At 44.2% G+C, this 18,150-nt stretch overlaps 4 protein-coding genes across 4 annotated transcripts in view; 3 read left to right on the forward strand and 1 right to left on the reverse strand.

Annotated features, from left to right (window-relative positions):
- The window catches only part of LOC309549119 (uncharacterized protein), a 2,919,967-nt gene that overhangs the window by 753,001 nt on the left and 2,148,816 nt on the right, over positions 1–18,150 (reverse strand). The gene's annotated exons all lie outside the window — the stretch shown is intronic.
- LOC309549117 (uncharacterized protein) overlaps positions 1–18,150 on the forward strand; it is a 4,285,597-nt gene that overhangs the window by 642,340 nt on the left and 3,625,107 nt on the right.
- The window catches only part of LOC309548645 (uncharacterized protein), a gene marked incomplete at its 3' end in the record, with an annotated part of 257,244 nt that overhangs the window by 175,643 nt on the left and 63,451 nt on the right, over positions 1–18,150 (forward strand). Inside the window, exon 3 of the mRNA XM_082248614.1 lies at positions 7,558–7,681. Coding sequence (XP_082104740.1) covers positions 7,597–7,681 — 85 coding nt within the window. The 5' untranslated portion in view covers positions 7,558–7,596. The remainder of the gene's footprint in view (positions 1–7,557; positions 7,682–18,150) is intronic.
- On the forward strand, positions 10,209–15,971 carry LOC309548646 (uncharacterized protein; the record flags this gene model as incomplete). Its single annotated transcript, XM_082248615.1, has 2 exons — positions 10,209–10,221; positions 15,271–15,971. The coding sequence occupies 2 exons, from the start codon at positions 10,209–10,211 to the stop codon at positions 15,969–15,971; spliced, it is 714 nt and encodes a 237-aa protein (XP_082104741.1).

Genomic DNA, 18,150 nt, shown 5'->3' on the forward strand with positions numbered 1-18,150 from the left:
CTCAAACTTTTAACTCTTCCATTAGCTCGTCCCCCACAGTTATAACCTTTTGTATAACTTGGCCCACCCAATTAGATTGTAAGCTCTTAGGAGCAAGGCCCTTGTAAACCCTCTTTTATTGTAACTGTACAGTTTTCCTTTAGATTATAAAGCACTGTGCAAGCTTTGGTGCTCTATAAATCTTGTAAAATAATAATAATAGGTAGAAATGTCCACACATGGACTTCAACAGGGACCACAAGACTACATAGAGTATAACACTTGTACAGTGTCTCCAGGTAAATTTAGCCTGTAATTAATAACACACAAATGTCCATATAAAAATGTATTCAGGGACCACTGATGCCACCTTTGCATGGCTTGGATGTAACCCCTATTACTAGGAATTCATAAAAGTCCACTCACTGTCACGAAACTTCACATCAAAGGATCTTCATTCCAGGTGTAAAAATAAAAGTCTATCCATCAAGGAGAGATACAGAGAGCACCACCTCAGGATCAGATGGGGGAAAGACTGACGTCTGACCAGTTTAATTGATATACCAATTCCCTCAGAGACTGCCCAGCCCACTGTAGTGTACTCAACCCTTATCTATCAGGTCAGATAGTAAAGATGGCACCCATAGTGACAGAGAATAGTAAACAGCATCCCTTCCCCTTTTCCTGCCACTTCACACAGTAGCTAAAAGGGAGTGTTTCTGGCCCATAAGGCAGGCTAAACTCGGTGGGGGGGGGGGGGGCACCCAAAGTAAAAAAAAAATGAATATGGGAGCCAACAAACACCAGACAGTAGAGTGTATTTTACATTAAAAATGAAAACACCCCAAAGCCACCCAACATCAATTTCAAATTGAATGATTCTATCCCTATAAACCTCCCATTGTTCTGAGGTTCACCATGCCAATCCAGAGGACATCATCGATGTACCTAAACCAATCAAAGATGTTGGTCAGGTACCCTGACTAGGCCTCATCACCAAACACTCCCATTCTTCAGCATAAGGGTTAGTATAGGCCGGTGCACATTTTTGTAGCCACTGTAGTACCTTGTGCTTGGCAATATCATCTGTTGCCAAACATTAAAGCGGAGTTCCGGCCGCAAAATCGTTACAATAGATTTTGTGCCATCTGAGAGCGTTTTAAATCATTTAATAACATACGTCTTTTTTCGGGAGTATTAAGGCCTCCTGAATTTAATGTCAGTACTTTTATATTTGCCATATTGTCACGCTAGAAAATGGAAAGGGAAAGGAAGGGAAAGAGAAGAAAAGAGAGAAATTAAAAAAAAAAAAAAAAAACACAGAACCAATCCCACCCATCCACCCACCCAAAACTGCAAAATTAACTACTTGTTATTTGTACGCACACCCTCAAACCTAAAGGCTTGTGCGTAGTCCTATGTAGGTTCGTGGTTGGGCAGGGCCTCAAAGTGAGGTCCCAGCTCTCTCCCCTCCCCCCCTCCAAGCCCCCCGGACTCTTTATACTCTAATATTTTATAATCAGCAGAAAGCCATTCTTCTATTTTTATCTCTCTTCCCTCTCACGGAACAGCCCTCTATATCCTTTGAGCATCCTTAAGGCAATTTTAATACTATAAAATGAGGAGTAGGATCTATAAAATGGGCCCACTCACCCAGCGCTCAAATGTAAGTAGACAATAAATATACAATAAATATATGTGGTCCTATTAAAAGGACCTGCAGCTGCTGCTATTACAAATAATACATGTTAAAAATGGGTGTATCTCAAAAGTGATAAAACATGCTCATCTCAACTTCCAATAATACACTAGCAGCGCTATCATAAGAAGAGAATAAAGTCTCTGTGATGGAATATAAAACGATGTGAGACAAGTTCATGCAGAGAGTCCACAGAATCAAAGAGTGCAGCTCCTCCACAACTGTACATTCAGATCCTAGAAAGCCTCCACCTCACCGCTGTGCACACCCAATGGTAGTACACTTACCAGAGGCCGCTGGATAACGAGCCAATGTATATCTCAAACACAGGGATGTGTGGTCCATTGGTAGCTGAAAGGTAGTTTGACCGTCCAGGTAACGAGCAGCAAGCTATTCATCAGCGGGAAGTGACAGGACACAGGTTTTACCCCAGTTTTACACGCTTTACTTACCATTTGTCTGTGAGTGCAATATTTGAAGAATTTGTGTGTTGGAATAAAGGGGATTGTTATGCAGTATCACGCTATGTGGTGTTATTGATTTATTCACATGCACCTGGTATATGCGGAGCGATTCCTGTGTATAAGTGTGAGGCGAGAGTCCCTTCCTGGTTTTCAAGTCTTTGGTGGACCACACATCCCTGTGTTTGAGATATACATTGGCTTGTTATCCAGCGGCCTCTGGTAAGTGTACTACCATTGGGTGTGCACAGCGGTGAGGTGGAGGCTTTCTAGGATCTGAATGTACAGTTGTGGAGGAGCTGCACTCTTTGATTCTGTGGACTCTCTGCATGAACTTGTCTCACATCGTTTTATATTCCATCACAGAGACTTTATTCTCTTCTTATGATAGCGCTGCTAGTGTATTATTGGAAGTTGAGATGAGCATTTTTAATACTAGTAACATAAAAAAAAAAAGTGAAAGAAGGGAATCTCTTGTTTTCCTACCTGGATAATACAACTAATTTTATAGTGCTCAAAAAAAAAAAAAAAAGGGGGAAATTCCTCGATCCCCTATTTAGCGTGTGTAAATAATTTTATAGTGTCAAAAAAAAAAAAAAATGTATCTATACCCAATGTTTATAAATCTTGTACATTGTACATTGTTTATACTCCAAAAAAAAAAAAAATCCCCAAACCCTAAGCACCCCAAGTGTCAATTCTAAATGTATATATCTTAAGCAGTGAAATAAAAAAAAACATCAAAAACATAACTATTGGGGAAAAAAAAAAGGGGGCTCCAAAAATATGAGTACAAAGAGGGAGGAAACCCCTTTTTTTCTTTATGTAGCTTGTGTAATGAAAAAAAAAATAAAATATTAAAGTGGAGTTCCACCCTGTTTCACAACTTTGCAGTTTTAGTTCGGGCTGTGCATTCTCAAGATCAATTGGGCATTTTTTTTTTTTTTTAAGTTTCCTACCTTATTTTTACTTCATTATAAAGTTCACTTCCTCCTTCTTCTTGCTTCCTCCCCCCCTCCTCGGCCGCGGCCGATGTCGTCATTTCCTGATTCGCATTGCTTCATGGGAGCTGAGTGTAATAACTACCAGAAGGCAATCGGCCTCTCCTCATCTCGCGTTTTTTAAAACAGGAAATGACGCCTCGAGGGCCGTTGTCATGGCTGTGGGTTGATGCTGTTCCTAGTCTGCCTTCACTCACAGCAGCCCCACTCTTTTTTATTTATTATAGTACCGCAGCGGCACAGCCCCACATCTCACGGGGTGTCAGAGACCAGTGACCCGACCTGAACTCGGCTCAGCTTATCCCGGCGGTGTTTGCAGCATGGGAGGTGGAGGGGGCGCTGTAAGGAGTGTTTCTGTGACACAGGAGAGAGCGGGATGTGCTCCCTCTCTCTCTTCTTGCCAGGCTTCACACTCCTATCACTGTAGCGGCGTCCTTCGGCTTCTCCTTACCTTATGTCAGAGCGGTGGAGGAGAAGCCGATTCCTAAAGCTTTGCACAGACGGCTGCCGAGGGAGAGATACGGCTGCAGAAGCAGAAGGGGAGAAGATTGCGGCTCAGGAATGACACTGGATGTCAGATCCGGACTATACAGAGTTTGTTACCCGCCCCCTTTCCACATTGTTTGCTGGGAGGAGAGGGGATAACAAACTCTGTATAGTCCCGATGATCTGACATCCAGTGTCATTCCTGAGCTGCAATCTTCTCCCCTTCTGCAGCCGCATCTCTCCCTCGGCAGCTGTCTGTGCAAAGCCAAAAGTTCAGTAATCGGCTTCTCTCTTAGGTTCCTCCTCTGCTCCTCCTCCGCTCTGACATATGAAGAGGAGAATGACAGAGGGATGTGCCGCGCTGTATCTGAGGTCTGCCTGCGATGCTTGAAGAAAGGGAGAACTGCGCTCGGGGGCACAAATCTTATCCTGTCACCAATCCCACCATGAAGTAATCATCTTCTCCCCACCCTGCTAGTACAAATTCTCTTATTCCCCCCCCCCCCCCCCAAGGACAATCCGACATGGGGGGGGGGGGGTGCTGGGATGGGGAATTTGAGAGGTGACAGGATAAGATTTCTTCTAGCAGGGGAATTGGGGGGGGGGGGTACTAGGAGGGTGATTTGGGGGGTTGTGCTGGGGGACCCAGTGCTGACCCCATAACAGCGTGCCATGCATCCATCCGTCCATGCATGCAAAGTGCTAACCCATAACAGCGTGCCATGCATCCATCCGTCCATCCATCCATGCATGCAAAGTGCTGACCCCATAACAGCATGCCATGCATCCATCCGTCCATCCATGCATGCAAAGTGCTGACCCCATAACAGCGTGCCATGCATCCATCCGTCCATGCATGCAAAGTGCTGACCCCATAACAGCATGCCATGCATCCATCCGTCCATCCATGCATGCAAAGTGCTGACCCCATAACAGCGTGCCATGCATCCATCCGTCCATGCATGCAAAGTGCTGACCCCATAACAGCGTGCCATGCATCCATCCGTCCATGCATGCAAAGTGCTGACCCCATAACAGCGTGCCATGCATCCATCGGTCCATCCGTGCAAAGTTCTGACCCCATAACAGCGTGCCATGCATCCATCGGTCCATCCCTGCAAAGTGCTGACCCCATAACAGCGTGCCATGCATCCATCGGTCCATCCGTGCAAAGTGCTGATCCCATAACAGCGTGCCATTTTCGTCAAACTGGCGGCCCTCCAGCTGTTGCAGAACTATAAGTCCCATGAGGCATCGCAAGGCTGACAGTTACAAGCATGACTCCTACAGGCAGTAGCATAATGAGACTTGTAGTTCTGCAACAGCTGGAGGGTAAAGTTCCCCATCAGCCAGACAAGAGTTTTCTAGGTACTAGTTGGCAGTATGTTTTTCTCTGTTTCTCTCTGTCTCTCTCTCTCTCTCTCTCTCTCATGTGTCTTCCTGGAGGCGGGGAAGGGATATAGAGGGTGGCAACTTCCTCCTGAGCCAACGTTTCTATAGCAACCTGTACTATGCCTAAAGCATAGTACTGCCCATGTGCGGGATTTCCTGCTGCATTCTGGGTAGCCAGAATGAACAGCAATCAGGAAGAAGGTCAGGAAGTCTTACACTGCTGTTTCAGACGCCCTTAGTAAAGATGACAATGCACAGGCAGCAGTTTTAAAAGTAAGATTTTCACTAAACAAATACACTGTTCAACTCATAAATATGCAAATAGCAGTTTTGTGAAGCGAGATGTATTAATATTAATGTGCTATTTTTGTTAAAAAAATTATTCTGAGGGTGGAACTCCGCTTTAAAAATAAATAATAAGAAAGGAGGGGGATGAAAAGTAATATTTTATTACCATCCTCATAATATGTAAATAAATCTAAACACATGCCTACCATATATACATGTTTATAATTCTTGTACATTGGTTATACCCAATGTTTATAAATCTTGTACATTGCACATTGTTTATACTCCAAAAAAAAAAAAAAAAACCCTGACCCTAAGCATCCCAAGTGTCAATTCTAAATTTATATATCTTAAACAGTGGAAAAAAAATCATCAAAAACGTGACTGTAATGGAAAAAAAAAAATAAATAAATAAAAGGCTCCAAAAATATGAGTACAAAGAGGGAGGAAACCCCTTTTTTTATGTAGCATATTATATTACATAATATAATTTAAATTTTTGAGGGGTAATATGTTATTTGACTTCTCTTCCTACAATATGTAGGTAACCCGATCTATAGATAAACCTCCTCTTCTCCATCTTTCTCCAAAAAAAAAAAAAAAAAACAAGAAAAAACCTACCACAGCAAAAAAAAAAAACCCACCAGGTGTCCACCTCACAAAGTGAAGGAAGGGAACCTGTTGTTTCTCTATATATCTTATGCATACAATTCCCTGCGCTTTCTGTCAGTCTCCCTCCTAGACTCGGCTTCCTCCTCCGACCGCTGTTCCAGCAGGAGCTCCGCCTCTTCATACACACTCAGGGAGGAGAGAAAGGGGAAGGATATACAGTACATACAAACACAGCACAAGGCCGTGTTCACACTACCAGACGGTTCTCAGGGCTGCAGTTCCTCTGAGCTCCACAAGGTGGTGATATCACTTCTACCCAGACAGGAAGTCTCTATGGAATACAGACAGGAAGTGATTTTAGGTAAAGAGGATGTTCCATAGAACGTAGAGGGAGACACTGCATGATCTGGTGGCAGAGGAGGTAATAAGTAGATTAACCCCTTCAATGGGATCAGTTGATGATTAATATATTTCGCTTCCAAAGCTGACCACACATGGATGGAAATGTGAGCGATCTCTGCTGAACCAGCTGAATTTCCATGTATCTATGGTCACCTCCCCTCCCCCCCATCTCCTTCATTATGTAAGTCATGCTGAGATAATCTCCCATTGGCTGAGCAATATTCTCATTTGTCTCTGAGCTCCTTCTTGCTATTCCTCGTCCTGCCTGTTGTTTCCTTGGATTGATTTTCTGTGTAGTGACCCCGGCTTCATCTCTTGGATGCGCTCGTCTGTTGCTTGTCCTGACCTTTATCCTGATTCCTGGATCTCCTCCTCATCTCTCCTCCATATCCTCTTACACAACTTTTCTCCACACCTGCAGTGACCCTGGGGGTGGAAACTTGGCACCAGCATGCAGCAAAATCAATCCCCAATATTAGTAGCTCTGGAGAAAATTGTCTGCTATTTACACTCCGTTCCTCCGCACGTCACCTGATCACATGAGAGATTACTTTCACACTTTCCTGACAGATTTCTCTATGGTAAAGGTCAAAGTTCACTCTTCATTTTAGGAGAAGTGGGAGGCACCCGGGAACAATGATTTGGTTAGCACAGGATCCTCATATAGAGGGTCCCTCAAATCTCCCCATCTAAATGTTCCTCCATCCAGAGTCTATATGTCCTATGACATCACACTGACCTCACAGCTCCTCCCCCCAATGTCCATCTATCTGGCTTTTGTTTCTCATGCTCTTAGGATGTGGGCGGACCCTTGGCATCCTCACGTAAAGTGGGACTGTTGGTCCTGCGTTGTATGTAATGATGTCAGAATGCCTGCAACAAGCTTTTACCCTGCGTAGTGTGGGGGTCCTGTGTCGGTAAATTATACCTCAGTCTGAGGTGGGGCTTTAATCAAATGGAAACCTGAATGGTGAGGTGAGGAGGATTCTGGGAATTTCATTTGATTTTACTATTTGTGTTCAGACCTAGAGTTTTCCTCCTGTGAAGTCTGGAGATCATATGACCATCACATTGCCTCCATCTCCCCCCCTGATAGAATAGAGAAATACAAAGAAGATTCTAGAAGTCCCCAGAGAGATCACGGAGGAGAGGTGAACGGTGCTGGGAATTCTGGGACATTATCCAGTAACAGACAAGGGATGTGTCTGGATGGTGACTGTATCATTGTGTGTGTCAGGTTCCTATAAGGTGTCAGGATGTCACTGTCTATTTCTCCATGGAGGAGTGGGAGTATTTAGAAGGACACAAGGATCTCTACAAGGACGTCATGATGGAGAATCAGCCGCCCCTCACATCACCGGGTAAGAGGAGACTTTATTGTAAAGGAGAGAGCAGTACGGAGGCTCCACCTAGATCCCCCATCATCTGATAAACACATAGAAACAATGTATTCAGTCAGTGTGTGTGTTTCCTACAGATGGATCCAGTAATGGGAACCCACCAGAGAGATGTCCCCGTCCTCTGTATTCCCGGGATTCCACACAGGAAGGTCACACCATCCCTCACCATCATCAGGTAGATGAGTGACAATTATTGGTAGTTATGATTTATATACAGTATATTTGTTACAATGAATGTTTTATTATATATTCAGAGTGGAAACCTCGGGGATGATAATATTGATGTTAAAGAAGAGTATAAAGAGGAGGATGAGGAGTATGGAGTGATGGAGAAGTTTTCAGAAGGACACAAGGATATGATGGAGCCACCTAATACCAGGAACCCACCAGAGAGATGTCCCCGTCCTCTGTATTCCCGGGATTCCACACAGGAAGGTTACACCATCCCTCACTGTTACAAGGTCGGTGAGACAGAGATTATACAACACAGACTCATGGAGACAATGTGTGGATTTTTATGTGATGTCACAATAATAAATCTTATATTTTACAGATGATATTCTTTAATTTTCTTGATTTAGAGTGGAGATCCAATCGATATAGAATTTGAGGTTAAAGCAGAAGAAGAAGAGAAGTATGTGAGGGATAATCAGCAGTCTATGGAGGAGGATGGAATAACGGGGACATTTATAGAGGAGGACACTCCTACAGAGATCAGCACAGGTGGGTCATTAACACTAAATACATTCCTCCACCCATACTGCTCACTGATTGGTCCAGAGTAGGGCAGGGGCTGGGTGATATCAGCCTGTAATCCCCTGGTCACTTTCCTGAGCTGTGTTCCCCGTCCTGTATTCCTGTATTTCTCTCAGATAATCTTCCTTCTCTGTGCTGCAGACACAATTTTTGTATTCAGACTGGATTTATGGGGATTCTGGGGTTCAGCTGGCAAAAAAAATGTGCATGATATAGGCACCTAGGTTATGAGTTTTGGGTCTTCTGCCCCATGCCTGAGTCTAATGTCTTGTTCCAAACAAATGAAGAGGAGATACTGTACACCATATAAAAGGTCCATCTCCAATCCTCAATATAACGTCATGTTCCAAACAATAAAATTGTCATCATTTCAATAGCATTATTACTCAGTGATGTTTGGTTGGGTAAGGTTGTATCATTGATCCATGTCAGATCTCTTTTTTTTTTTTTTTTCAAATCTTTTATTTCTATAAAAGACAACTTCCAGGCATAATAAACAGTAACATTCCTTATAGGACATATGCTGAGACAGTGCATTACAACATTGAAGACAATTCAGTCATAAGGTTGAGATCTACATCGGTCGTAGAATAAGAGGTGTTCTACAATTCCTCTAATGGGAGGAGTTATGCAGGTCTAGAAAGTACCCGGAGTTGTTTGTTCCAGTTTCGCATAACGGGGGGGAAGGGGTTAGGAGGTGTGGAGGGGGGGGGGGAGGGTGTAGGAGGGTTAGCATTGGTAAAGCTATGGCCCTACATCAGCAATACTTTCCACCAATATTTTAGAGCTCCCCCAAACTCAACATGAGGTCTCTTTAGTATTGCCACCCTTAATGAAAGAGCAGCCTTCATCAGAGATGACAAATATATTCCATTGACCCCAGGTTTTGGTATATCGTTCGTGTTGGGGACGTGTCGAGAGAACAAGGTTTTCCATTCTATTTATTTCTTTGAGCCACATGCCAACAGTCAGGCCCTGTGGGTTTTTCCATTTAAGAGGGATGCACATTTTAGAAGCATTTAGAAGGTGACGAATGACAGAATTTTTATAGGTCTGGGCCGGGATGTTAGAAGCATGGAGAAGGAAGAGAGCAGGGTCATTGGGGAGCGGTCGGTTTATAAACCTCTGAGACATTTCACGTACTTTCTTCCAGAACTCCACTAGTTTAGGACACAACCAAAAATCATGTAGGAGTGTCCCCCGGTCCTTCCTGGCATCTCCAGCACTGATCAGTGAGTGTGGGGAAGAATCTGCTCAACCTTGACGGCGTGCGGTACCACCTTGTATGGAGTTTGAAGTTGGTTTCTTGTATTTACGTGCAGATGGATGATGTAAATGTAAATGGAATGATGTGATTTTGTTGGTCTGGATTAAAGTTACAGTCTAAATCCCGTTCCCTAAGAATGGGGGTTGGTAAGTCCCCTGGGGTGTGATCAGTAATGCATAGGTAATGGATAATACCTGTGTCAGTATTCTGTCTTGAGAGCAATGTTCTTCGAAGGGTGTAAGTTGTGTGTTGCGTTCACTGGGAGGTGGAAATGAGTTTAAGAAATTATGGAGTTGCAATGCCCTCCAGAAATCTAGACGGTAGGGTCCCGAGGAGTCCATGAGGTCTTTGAGTGCAGGCCAACTAGATGATGTTGAAAAATGGGAGGCTTGGAAATAGCCTGACTCCATCAAGGTCCTGAATGTTTTATCTTGGTAGCCCGGGGTAAACTGGGGATTCCCCAGTATGGGTGTCAGTGGTGAGTGCGTTGGGGAAAGTGAAAGTTGTGTGAATAATTTAGAGCAGGTTCTTATCGTGTGACCTATGAGGGGATGGCGTCTTATGGAGTCTGGTAGTGAATGGTGGCACGATGAAGCTCTATGGAGGGGTATGTCGCATTGGGCCTGTTCTAGTCTGGGCCAAAGCTTTGCTTCACCATGACGACACCAGTCTGAGTCTCCCCAACTGTGTAGCCTGATAGTACTTGCATAAGTCCAGCACTGCCAGTCCATCTGGTAATTTAGGAAGCAAGAGTTATCTCCTACATAGCCCAGGTCGCTTATGTGCCCAGATAAAATCCACTAGTAGGGTGTCCTCTTGTGTAAAGTAATGCGAAGGGATGAATATCGGAAGTGCTTGAAAGAGGTATAGGATCTTGGGAGTATGCAGACTTTAATAACGTTGCATCTCCCAAACCATGAATGGAGGCCAGAATTCAATTTATCTTATAGAATGTGGACTTTCTTTAGGAGGGGAAGAAAGTCGAGCGTGAAGATGGGTGAAAATTTGGGTGGTTTGAGAGTGCCCAGGTATTTCAGCGCTGAGTTCATCCATTTTAGCTTAAAATGCAATTGCAGTTGGTGGAGAAGGGAGTTTAATAAGCCTATTCCCATAGCTTCAGATTTAGTAAAGTTGATATTTAGATCGGACAGAGTGCCATATGCCTCAAACTCGTGAAGAAGATTCGGTAGAGAAATTATGGGATTTATGAGGGAAAATAACATTGTCTGGATACGCTGATATTTTCTGCTGGGTCACCCCAACAGTCATGCCTGAGATATCCGGGTGGAGGCGTATTCTACATAAAAAGGATTCTAGTGATAATGTGAAGTGTAAGGGTGACAGAGGGCACCCCTGTCTTGTCCCATTCCTAATTGTGAAGTAGTCTGATAAGACACCGTTCGCCTTAACCTGGGCGGCAGGGGCAGTATAGATCTGGGAGATCCAATTTAGCATGGTGTTGCCGATGCCAACATGTCGAAGTACTGCAAACATAAAATGCTGATATACTCAATCAAAGGCCTTCTCTATGTCTGTGCTTAGGAGGACACAGGGTGTGCGGGTCTTGGTGGCTACATGTAGGAGGTTGAGGACCTTGGTTGTGTTATCCCATGCCTCACGTGTAGGCACAAATCCAACTTGATCCAAATGGATGAGTTGCGTCAGATGTTGTTGGATCCTAGTTGCTAGGATTTTGGTGAACAGTTTAAGATCGACATTTAGCAAGGAAATGGGTCGGTAGCTACTACAGGAGGTGAGACCTTTTTCCCTCTTTAGGGATGACTGAAATGTGAGCTTGTAAAGTCTCTTTGGGGATATATGTCCCAGAGCCCCATGTATTAAACATGTCAGCCATAAACTGTCCAAGTGACGGCAAGAGTGTTTTATAATATTGGATGGTAAACCTTCCCCACTTTGGAACCACCTATGGCCTGTTTTAGTTCAGCCAAGGTGATGGGATCCTCTAGGGATTTACTGTCAGTGTTGGACAACCAGGGCATCCAGAAAGAGAGCAGGTATTCCTCTATATGGGTCTGCTGGGGTTTGTAAGTTATAGAGCGAGGCATAGAAGGATTTAAATTCTTGTGTGATATGTCTAGGTAACGCGGCTTTTTGACCTGTGCGGGAGATAATAGGTTTCTTCTTGGAGGGATCTAGCCAATAGTCTGCCACACTTATTTCCCGACTCATATGACATTTTACGACAAATTTGCATGGCTGCCTTAGCTTTGTAAAGTAAAAGGTCATTAATTTGCCTATGTAGAGTCATAGGTTCTACCTCTGAGGAGAGTGACAGAGCGTGTTTGTGATGAGACTCCAATGCATGTAAAGCTTTGAGTAAGGAGTCTAGTTGTGCTGTACGCTGTTTTTTGATCCAGGAGCCATGCTTTATGAGCACCCCACGAATCACTGCCTTGTGTGCCTCCCAAATGATTCCGGGGTCAGTATCTGCAATGGTGTTAGTCTGAAAGAAATGGTCTAATTCTCTACATCTGTCAAAACAGTCTAATCTTGGAGTAGGCTTTCATTTAGTCTCCACATTCGGGTTCTTGACCTTCGAAAGTCAATTAGTGCGTAAGAAAGTATAACAGGGGCATGGTCGTACCATGTAATAGAGCCTATTAAAGAGTCACGGGATTGTGTGTAGTTGACAATGCGGCATCAAGAAATAGTCTATACGAGAGTATAGTTGGTGAGGAATAGAAAGAATAGTCTCATTCTCTGGGATGCATCAGGCGCCACACATCTATCAATTGTGCACTATGGAGGGACTTTGCAATACGTTTGCGGACGCCAGGGGGGGACAGAGGAGAATCCCAGAGGTGTATCCTCCGAAGGAATCAGAGGGATATTTAAATCTCCCTCAATAATTAGTTGACCCTCAGAGAAATCCAGGAGCTTCTCCATACCTCTAGTAATGAACTCATCCTGCTGGCTGTTGGGAGTATAATAGGTGGTCAAAGTCACTCTGACGTCACCAACATTGCCCTTCAGAAACAGAAATCAGCCATTGGGGTCTATTAGAATATGCGCGCAGTGTCCATGGTACCGTACTAGAAAAAATGATAGAGGCTCTTTTTGATTTAGCCTCCGGGTTAGTAGAGTGGTAGGCCAAGGGGAAAAACTCCTTCTTAAATAGTGGAAGCTTTTCATCCCTGAAGTGGGTCTCCTGTACAAAGGTGATATCAATTTTAGATTGTTTAAATCGTTCAACAAAATTTGCCTCTTTTCCGGGATGTTAAGTCCCTTAGCATTGATCGAGAGGATCCTGATGTTATCCATGTGTTTAAAAAGGGCGAGGGGAAGGTTGGGAAGTGAGGTTAGGAAGAGGTAGGTGGAGGGTAAGTAAAAGGGCAAAGGGGGGGCGGGGGTATGAAGAGAATGGAGATAAAAAAAGAGGAGGCAAAGATGGTATGAGAGAGGAAGAAAGGAAAGTCAGGCAAGCAAAGAATATGAGAAAGTGAAAGAGAAGGGGGCAATCCCACAGAGAGAGGCCTCAATTTACTAAGAGATAGCAAAAAAAATGCTAAGACGCTCACCAGCAAGGAGCCGGATAAATGAGCGTGTGCCTATGTGGGGTTGTGGTTGGAAAGAGGCAAGGGATGGGGGATCCCCACCCTCCCCCTTCTACCTCATGTGCCCGTGGCTTTTTATACCCTGCCCCACAATGCACTGAGACAACCTATCTGTGCCATTCTCTGGGGCTGTATCAAAAGCCTGTGTGTCATTGGCCAGGTTTCCTCAAGCATCCAATGTGCCTCCCCATTGGATCAGCTGGGGACACTCCCTTAGGCCAGATGAATCACACACTGGGCACACTGAGCAGACCTAACTCACAGATCCTGATCCCTGATAAGCAGAGTGCAATATAGAATTTACCTGCTGCTCCTCTGATAGGCAGACAGAGCCAAAACTATACTCAATCTCTAACACCTGACTAGGAGGGTGCTACATCTTTAAAAAATGAGGATGTCCGGGTAAATTTGAAAAGTTGTGGGACATGTGGTTGGATACCCCTGGCCTTGGTCCACAAGAATTACCACTTCAAAGATTAGTCCTAGGACCACATTGAGGGCACCTTTGACGTTGACAGTGTGTTTGCTGGGTTTGGTGGAGGAAATGGCACCTCTTGGAGCACAAAGAATTTTATTGTCGGTTACTCTGTTCTATGCACACAAGGCTATTCTTCTACATTGGAGGAAGACCGAAGCGCCATCGGTGGAGTATTGGAAGTCACCAGTGAACACGATGCTGCCATTTTACAAAGCCACATACCTGAATAGAGGATGCGTTATATGGCAGGGTTGGACTGAGAGGCCATCTACTCTTCTCGGAGGTGATTGTGGTCTCCCACCGGTGAAGGTGACGGTCACCTTAGAGGGGTGAGTTGAGGTCCCCTGATACTTAGGGAGGTAACAAATGAAGTCTATGCCTAGCAGACGACAAGCAGTGGTGAGAGGGTGGGGGAGGTTGGGGTATGGACCTGGGTGAGAGTCTGTGTGGGGGAGGCACTGCCGCGTTGAGGTTCTCCTGGGAGGTTCTCCTTTTGTATTTTCCTATAAGTATTGTAGTACATGAGCATTGCACTGAGGTTGGGGGGATGGGGAGTTGATTTAGTTGCTTTGTTTGTTTCTTGTCTGTATTTTTGTGTTATTTTTACTTCTATGTTTAAAAATCAATAAAAATTTATAATAAAAAAAAAGTCCTAGGAATGAATAAACAGGAGGGAATGGGATAAGGCGCAGGCCAAGGAGATGTTGGGGGAGTGGGTGGAGTCAGTGAGATGTTGGGGGAGTGGGTGGAGTCAGTGAGATGTTGGGGTAGTGGGTGGAGTCAGTGAGATGTTGGGGGAGTGGGTGGAGTCAGTGAGATGTTGGTGGAGTGGGTGGAGTCAGTGGAGGTGGTGAATGGAAACATGCAGGAGTGACTATATATGAAGGTTACGATCGCTGTGTCTATGACTGTACAAAGCGGAAATATTGTGTACCGAATGGAATGGACTTTTCTTTCTTTATAATAAAACTTTTTCTGATTTAAAAGAAAAAACAGTCAGAAAAGATGAGTAGGGAAAATGTCAGTGGCCTCCACCTGTAAAACCATTCCTGTTTTGGAGGTCGTCTCATTGTTGCCCATCTAGTGCACCTGTTGGTAACAACCCCCTCTGCTACTTGACTGAGCAGATGAATATCCCAGCAGGAGTTTCCCTGACTTGATGCTATACTCTGATTATAAAGTGTTGAGCAGTGTATATGAGTGTGGAAAACTCTTGGTAATTTTTCTTGTCTTCTGACAGACGGACTCTGTGGTGGGAATAGAAGGACATCGGAGGAAGATGTGACTACAGAAGATAATGACATGGCATCTTCTCCAGAAGTAAATCCCGTTCCTCATAATATACATGACAGACCTCACCATTGGAGGAGATCATTGGAATCTCCTGATACTTCACATAGTCCTCTAATATCTGACAGTGCCGACGGGTGCGGGAAACCATCTCATCTCAGGGAATCTTCTTTATACCATAAAGGGCTTCATACTGGAGAGAATTCATTGTCATGTTCAGAGTGCGGGAAATGTTTTAGTAAAAAAAGAAGCCTTCTTAGCCATCAGAAAATACACACAGGGGAGGTTGCCTATTCATGTTCGGAGTGTGGGAAATGTTTTAGGCACAAAGGAAACCTTCTTAGGCACCAGAAAATTCACACAGGGGAGCGACCTTTTTCATGTTCAGAGTGCGGGAAATGTTTTAGTCAAAAAAGATACCTTCTTCAGCACCTGAGAATTCACACAGGGGAGCGTCCCTATTCATGTTCAGAGTGCGGGAAATGTTTTAATCAGAAAGTAATCCTTCTTAGTCATCAGAGAATACACACAGGGGAGCATCGCTATTCATGTTCAGAGTGCGGGAAATGTTTTAATCATAAAGAAAGCCTTCTTAGCCATCAGAGAATACACACAGGTGAGCGTCCCTTTTTATGTTTAGAGTGCGGGAAATGTTTTAATGATAAAAAAAACTTTCTTAGCCACCAGAGAATACATACAGGTGACCTTACCTATTCATGTTCAGAGTGCGGAAAATGTTTTAGTCAAAAAAGATACCTTCTTCAGCACCTGAGAATTCACACAGGGGAGCGTCCCTATTCATGTTCAGAGTGCGGGAAATGTTTTAAGTATAAAGGAAACCTTCTCCGCCATCAGAGAATTCACAGGGGTGAGCTTCCCTGTTAATGTTCAGAGTGCGGGAAATGTTTTGCACTCAAATGTTTAGACACCAGAAAGTTCATACAGACGAGCGTCTCTAATTTTGTTTAACTAAGAAAGAACACCTACTTACACACAGGTGAGCTCCTTTTTGATGTTACGAGTGCAGGAAATGTTTTCCAAACAAAGGTTTATTTCTTAAAATCCAGAAAGTTCATACAGGTGAGCGTCCTATTTCATGTTCAGAGTGCGGAAAATGTTTCACTCCTTATGTACGCTTCAAACGGCAAAGAATTCACACTTATATATATATATATATATTATTATTAGGCTCTGTTTTCATGTTCAAAGGGGGGGAAAGTGTAAAAATAAAGGAAATCTAATGAAACATCAGAGTACGCCCCCTGCTGGTACTATGGGAAATGGACGCTGGATTGTAATAGGTGGAACTGTTTAGTCCATAAACAAATGTGAACCCACCACAGTCCACTCGGGGTTGGTTTACACCCGCATCGCCCTCTGACCCGCTGTGGGGTTGGCAGGCAGCTGGGAGCCCTTATGTTAATCCTTTATCTTCCATTGGTGAACCTTTTTTATTGGTTGCTTCATGTTGTTGCTCCTTTTTGATTTATGGAAGTAGCCGGCTTTTTATTGGTCCAACCAATGTATGATTATTAATACATTTGACACATTTGTTAATTCTATTATAAAAGATTTAAGCTTTATTTTATTCATATCATTACTGTGTGGTAATCGCTTATTCTGATCTTGTCCAATAAAAACGCTTCGTACAATATTCTGTGCAGAGTCTTCTTTTTTACCAATGATTAGATGATCGGTGATTGGAATGTGATCAGTTCATAGAGAGTCATCCATTGGGGTTTTATTAGTGAGATGGAGAGTGGAGAAGGCACCACATTGACAGCCATTGGAGGCCCTTTCTAAAGCCCTAAACTTTTTGGCAACCTGTCTATGACATTAGTCTTCCAAACTCTATCTCACTGAGCCAGAAGAGTTCCAGGAGTTCTTCTCTGTCCACAGTTCCCAAACCAGAGGGAGACATCCACCACATCCTCAATCTTAAGTCCCTAACTGTCCTCAGCTGGGCCCAGGAGTTCCACATGTAATCCACCAGGTCATAGCCTCTTTATCAGGGAGACATTCTGCTCTGACCACCCCCATACATGTACTGCGGTAGGGCGGCTGTTCTGCACAGAATCACATCTGCTTTTCCGGGTCTGGGGCGGGCATACGCTCTGCCGCCGCCCAGCTCCCGCTGGACAGAGCAGGAGCCAATCAGCAAGTCTGGTAGATACGGTGTCCGTCGGCACCCGGCAATCATTCCCTAGAGCAGTGGTCCTCAACTCCGGTCCTCAGGGCCCACTAACAGGCCAGATTTTAAGTATTACCTTGGGGAGATGCAGACTAGAGTACTGCAATCACTGAGCAGCAAATTATATCACCTGGGATGTATTTCAGTTATCTTGCAAATCTGGCCTGTTAGTGGGCCCTGAGGGCCAGGGTTGAGGACCAAGGCCCTAGAGAGCCGAAACAGTTGTCTGCCAATGTAAGCAAGGCAGATCACCATTCTGTTAGTAAGGAAGATGGAGATCCTGTGTTTCTACTAATAGAGAAAGGAGATAGTGGCACACAGAGTTTATATATAGTCCAGCCAGCAATAAATATATAAAAATACCAATGATCAGTGTAGAGGGTAATCCAGAAAATGTCACTGGTCTTTGGTTATGGGGGTACAATAAAGGAATGCACAGGACCACCTATGGCTGCTGTCCTTGTGACTGGCTCTGTATAGACCAAGAGGAAAGCTCTGTAGAAGGAGCCAAATACTCTGAGCGCATAGCCTTGCTTATCTTCTCATCTGGTACCGCCTATCCTTCTGGTGATGTCACTTCCGCTGTGCCTTCCATGCTGGTTAGCGTGGCTTCTTGGGGCTCCTCCAGGCTCCCCAGCCAGCCATCTCTCTGCCCAGCAGCCAGAACAGATGACAGCGGTCCTACAAGACGGTTCTAGGAGGATCCACAGACTCTGACATCAGATGAGCACTTGTATATTTTACCTCAAGTGAGTGTTTTAATTTTTTGCTATTAAAACTCTTTAACCAGAATACTACATGTAGCTGGGATCAGACTACCATACTGTGTATATATATATATATATATATATATAGCCCTCAAATTTTCCACTC

This window comes from Pelophylax lessonae, assembly GCF_965119305.1.
Source record: "Pelophylax lessonae genome assembly, chromosome: 3".
Lineage (NCBI taxonomy): Eukaryota > Metazoa > Chordata > Amphibia > Anura > Ranidae > Pelophylax > Pelophylax lessonae.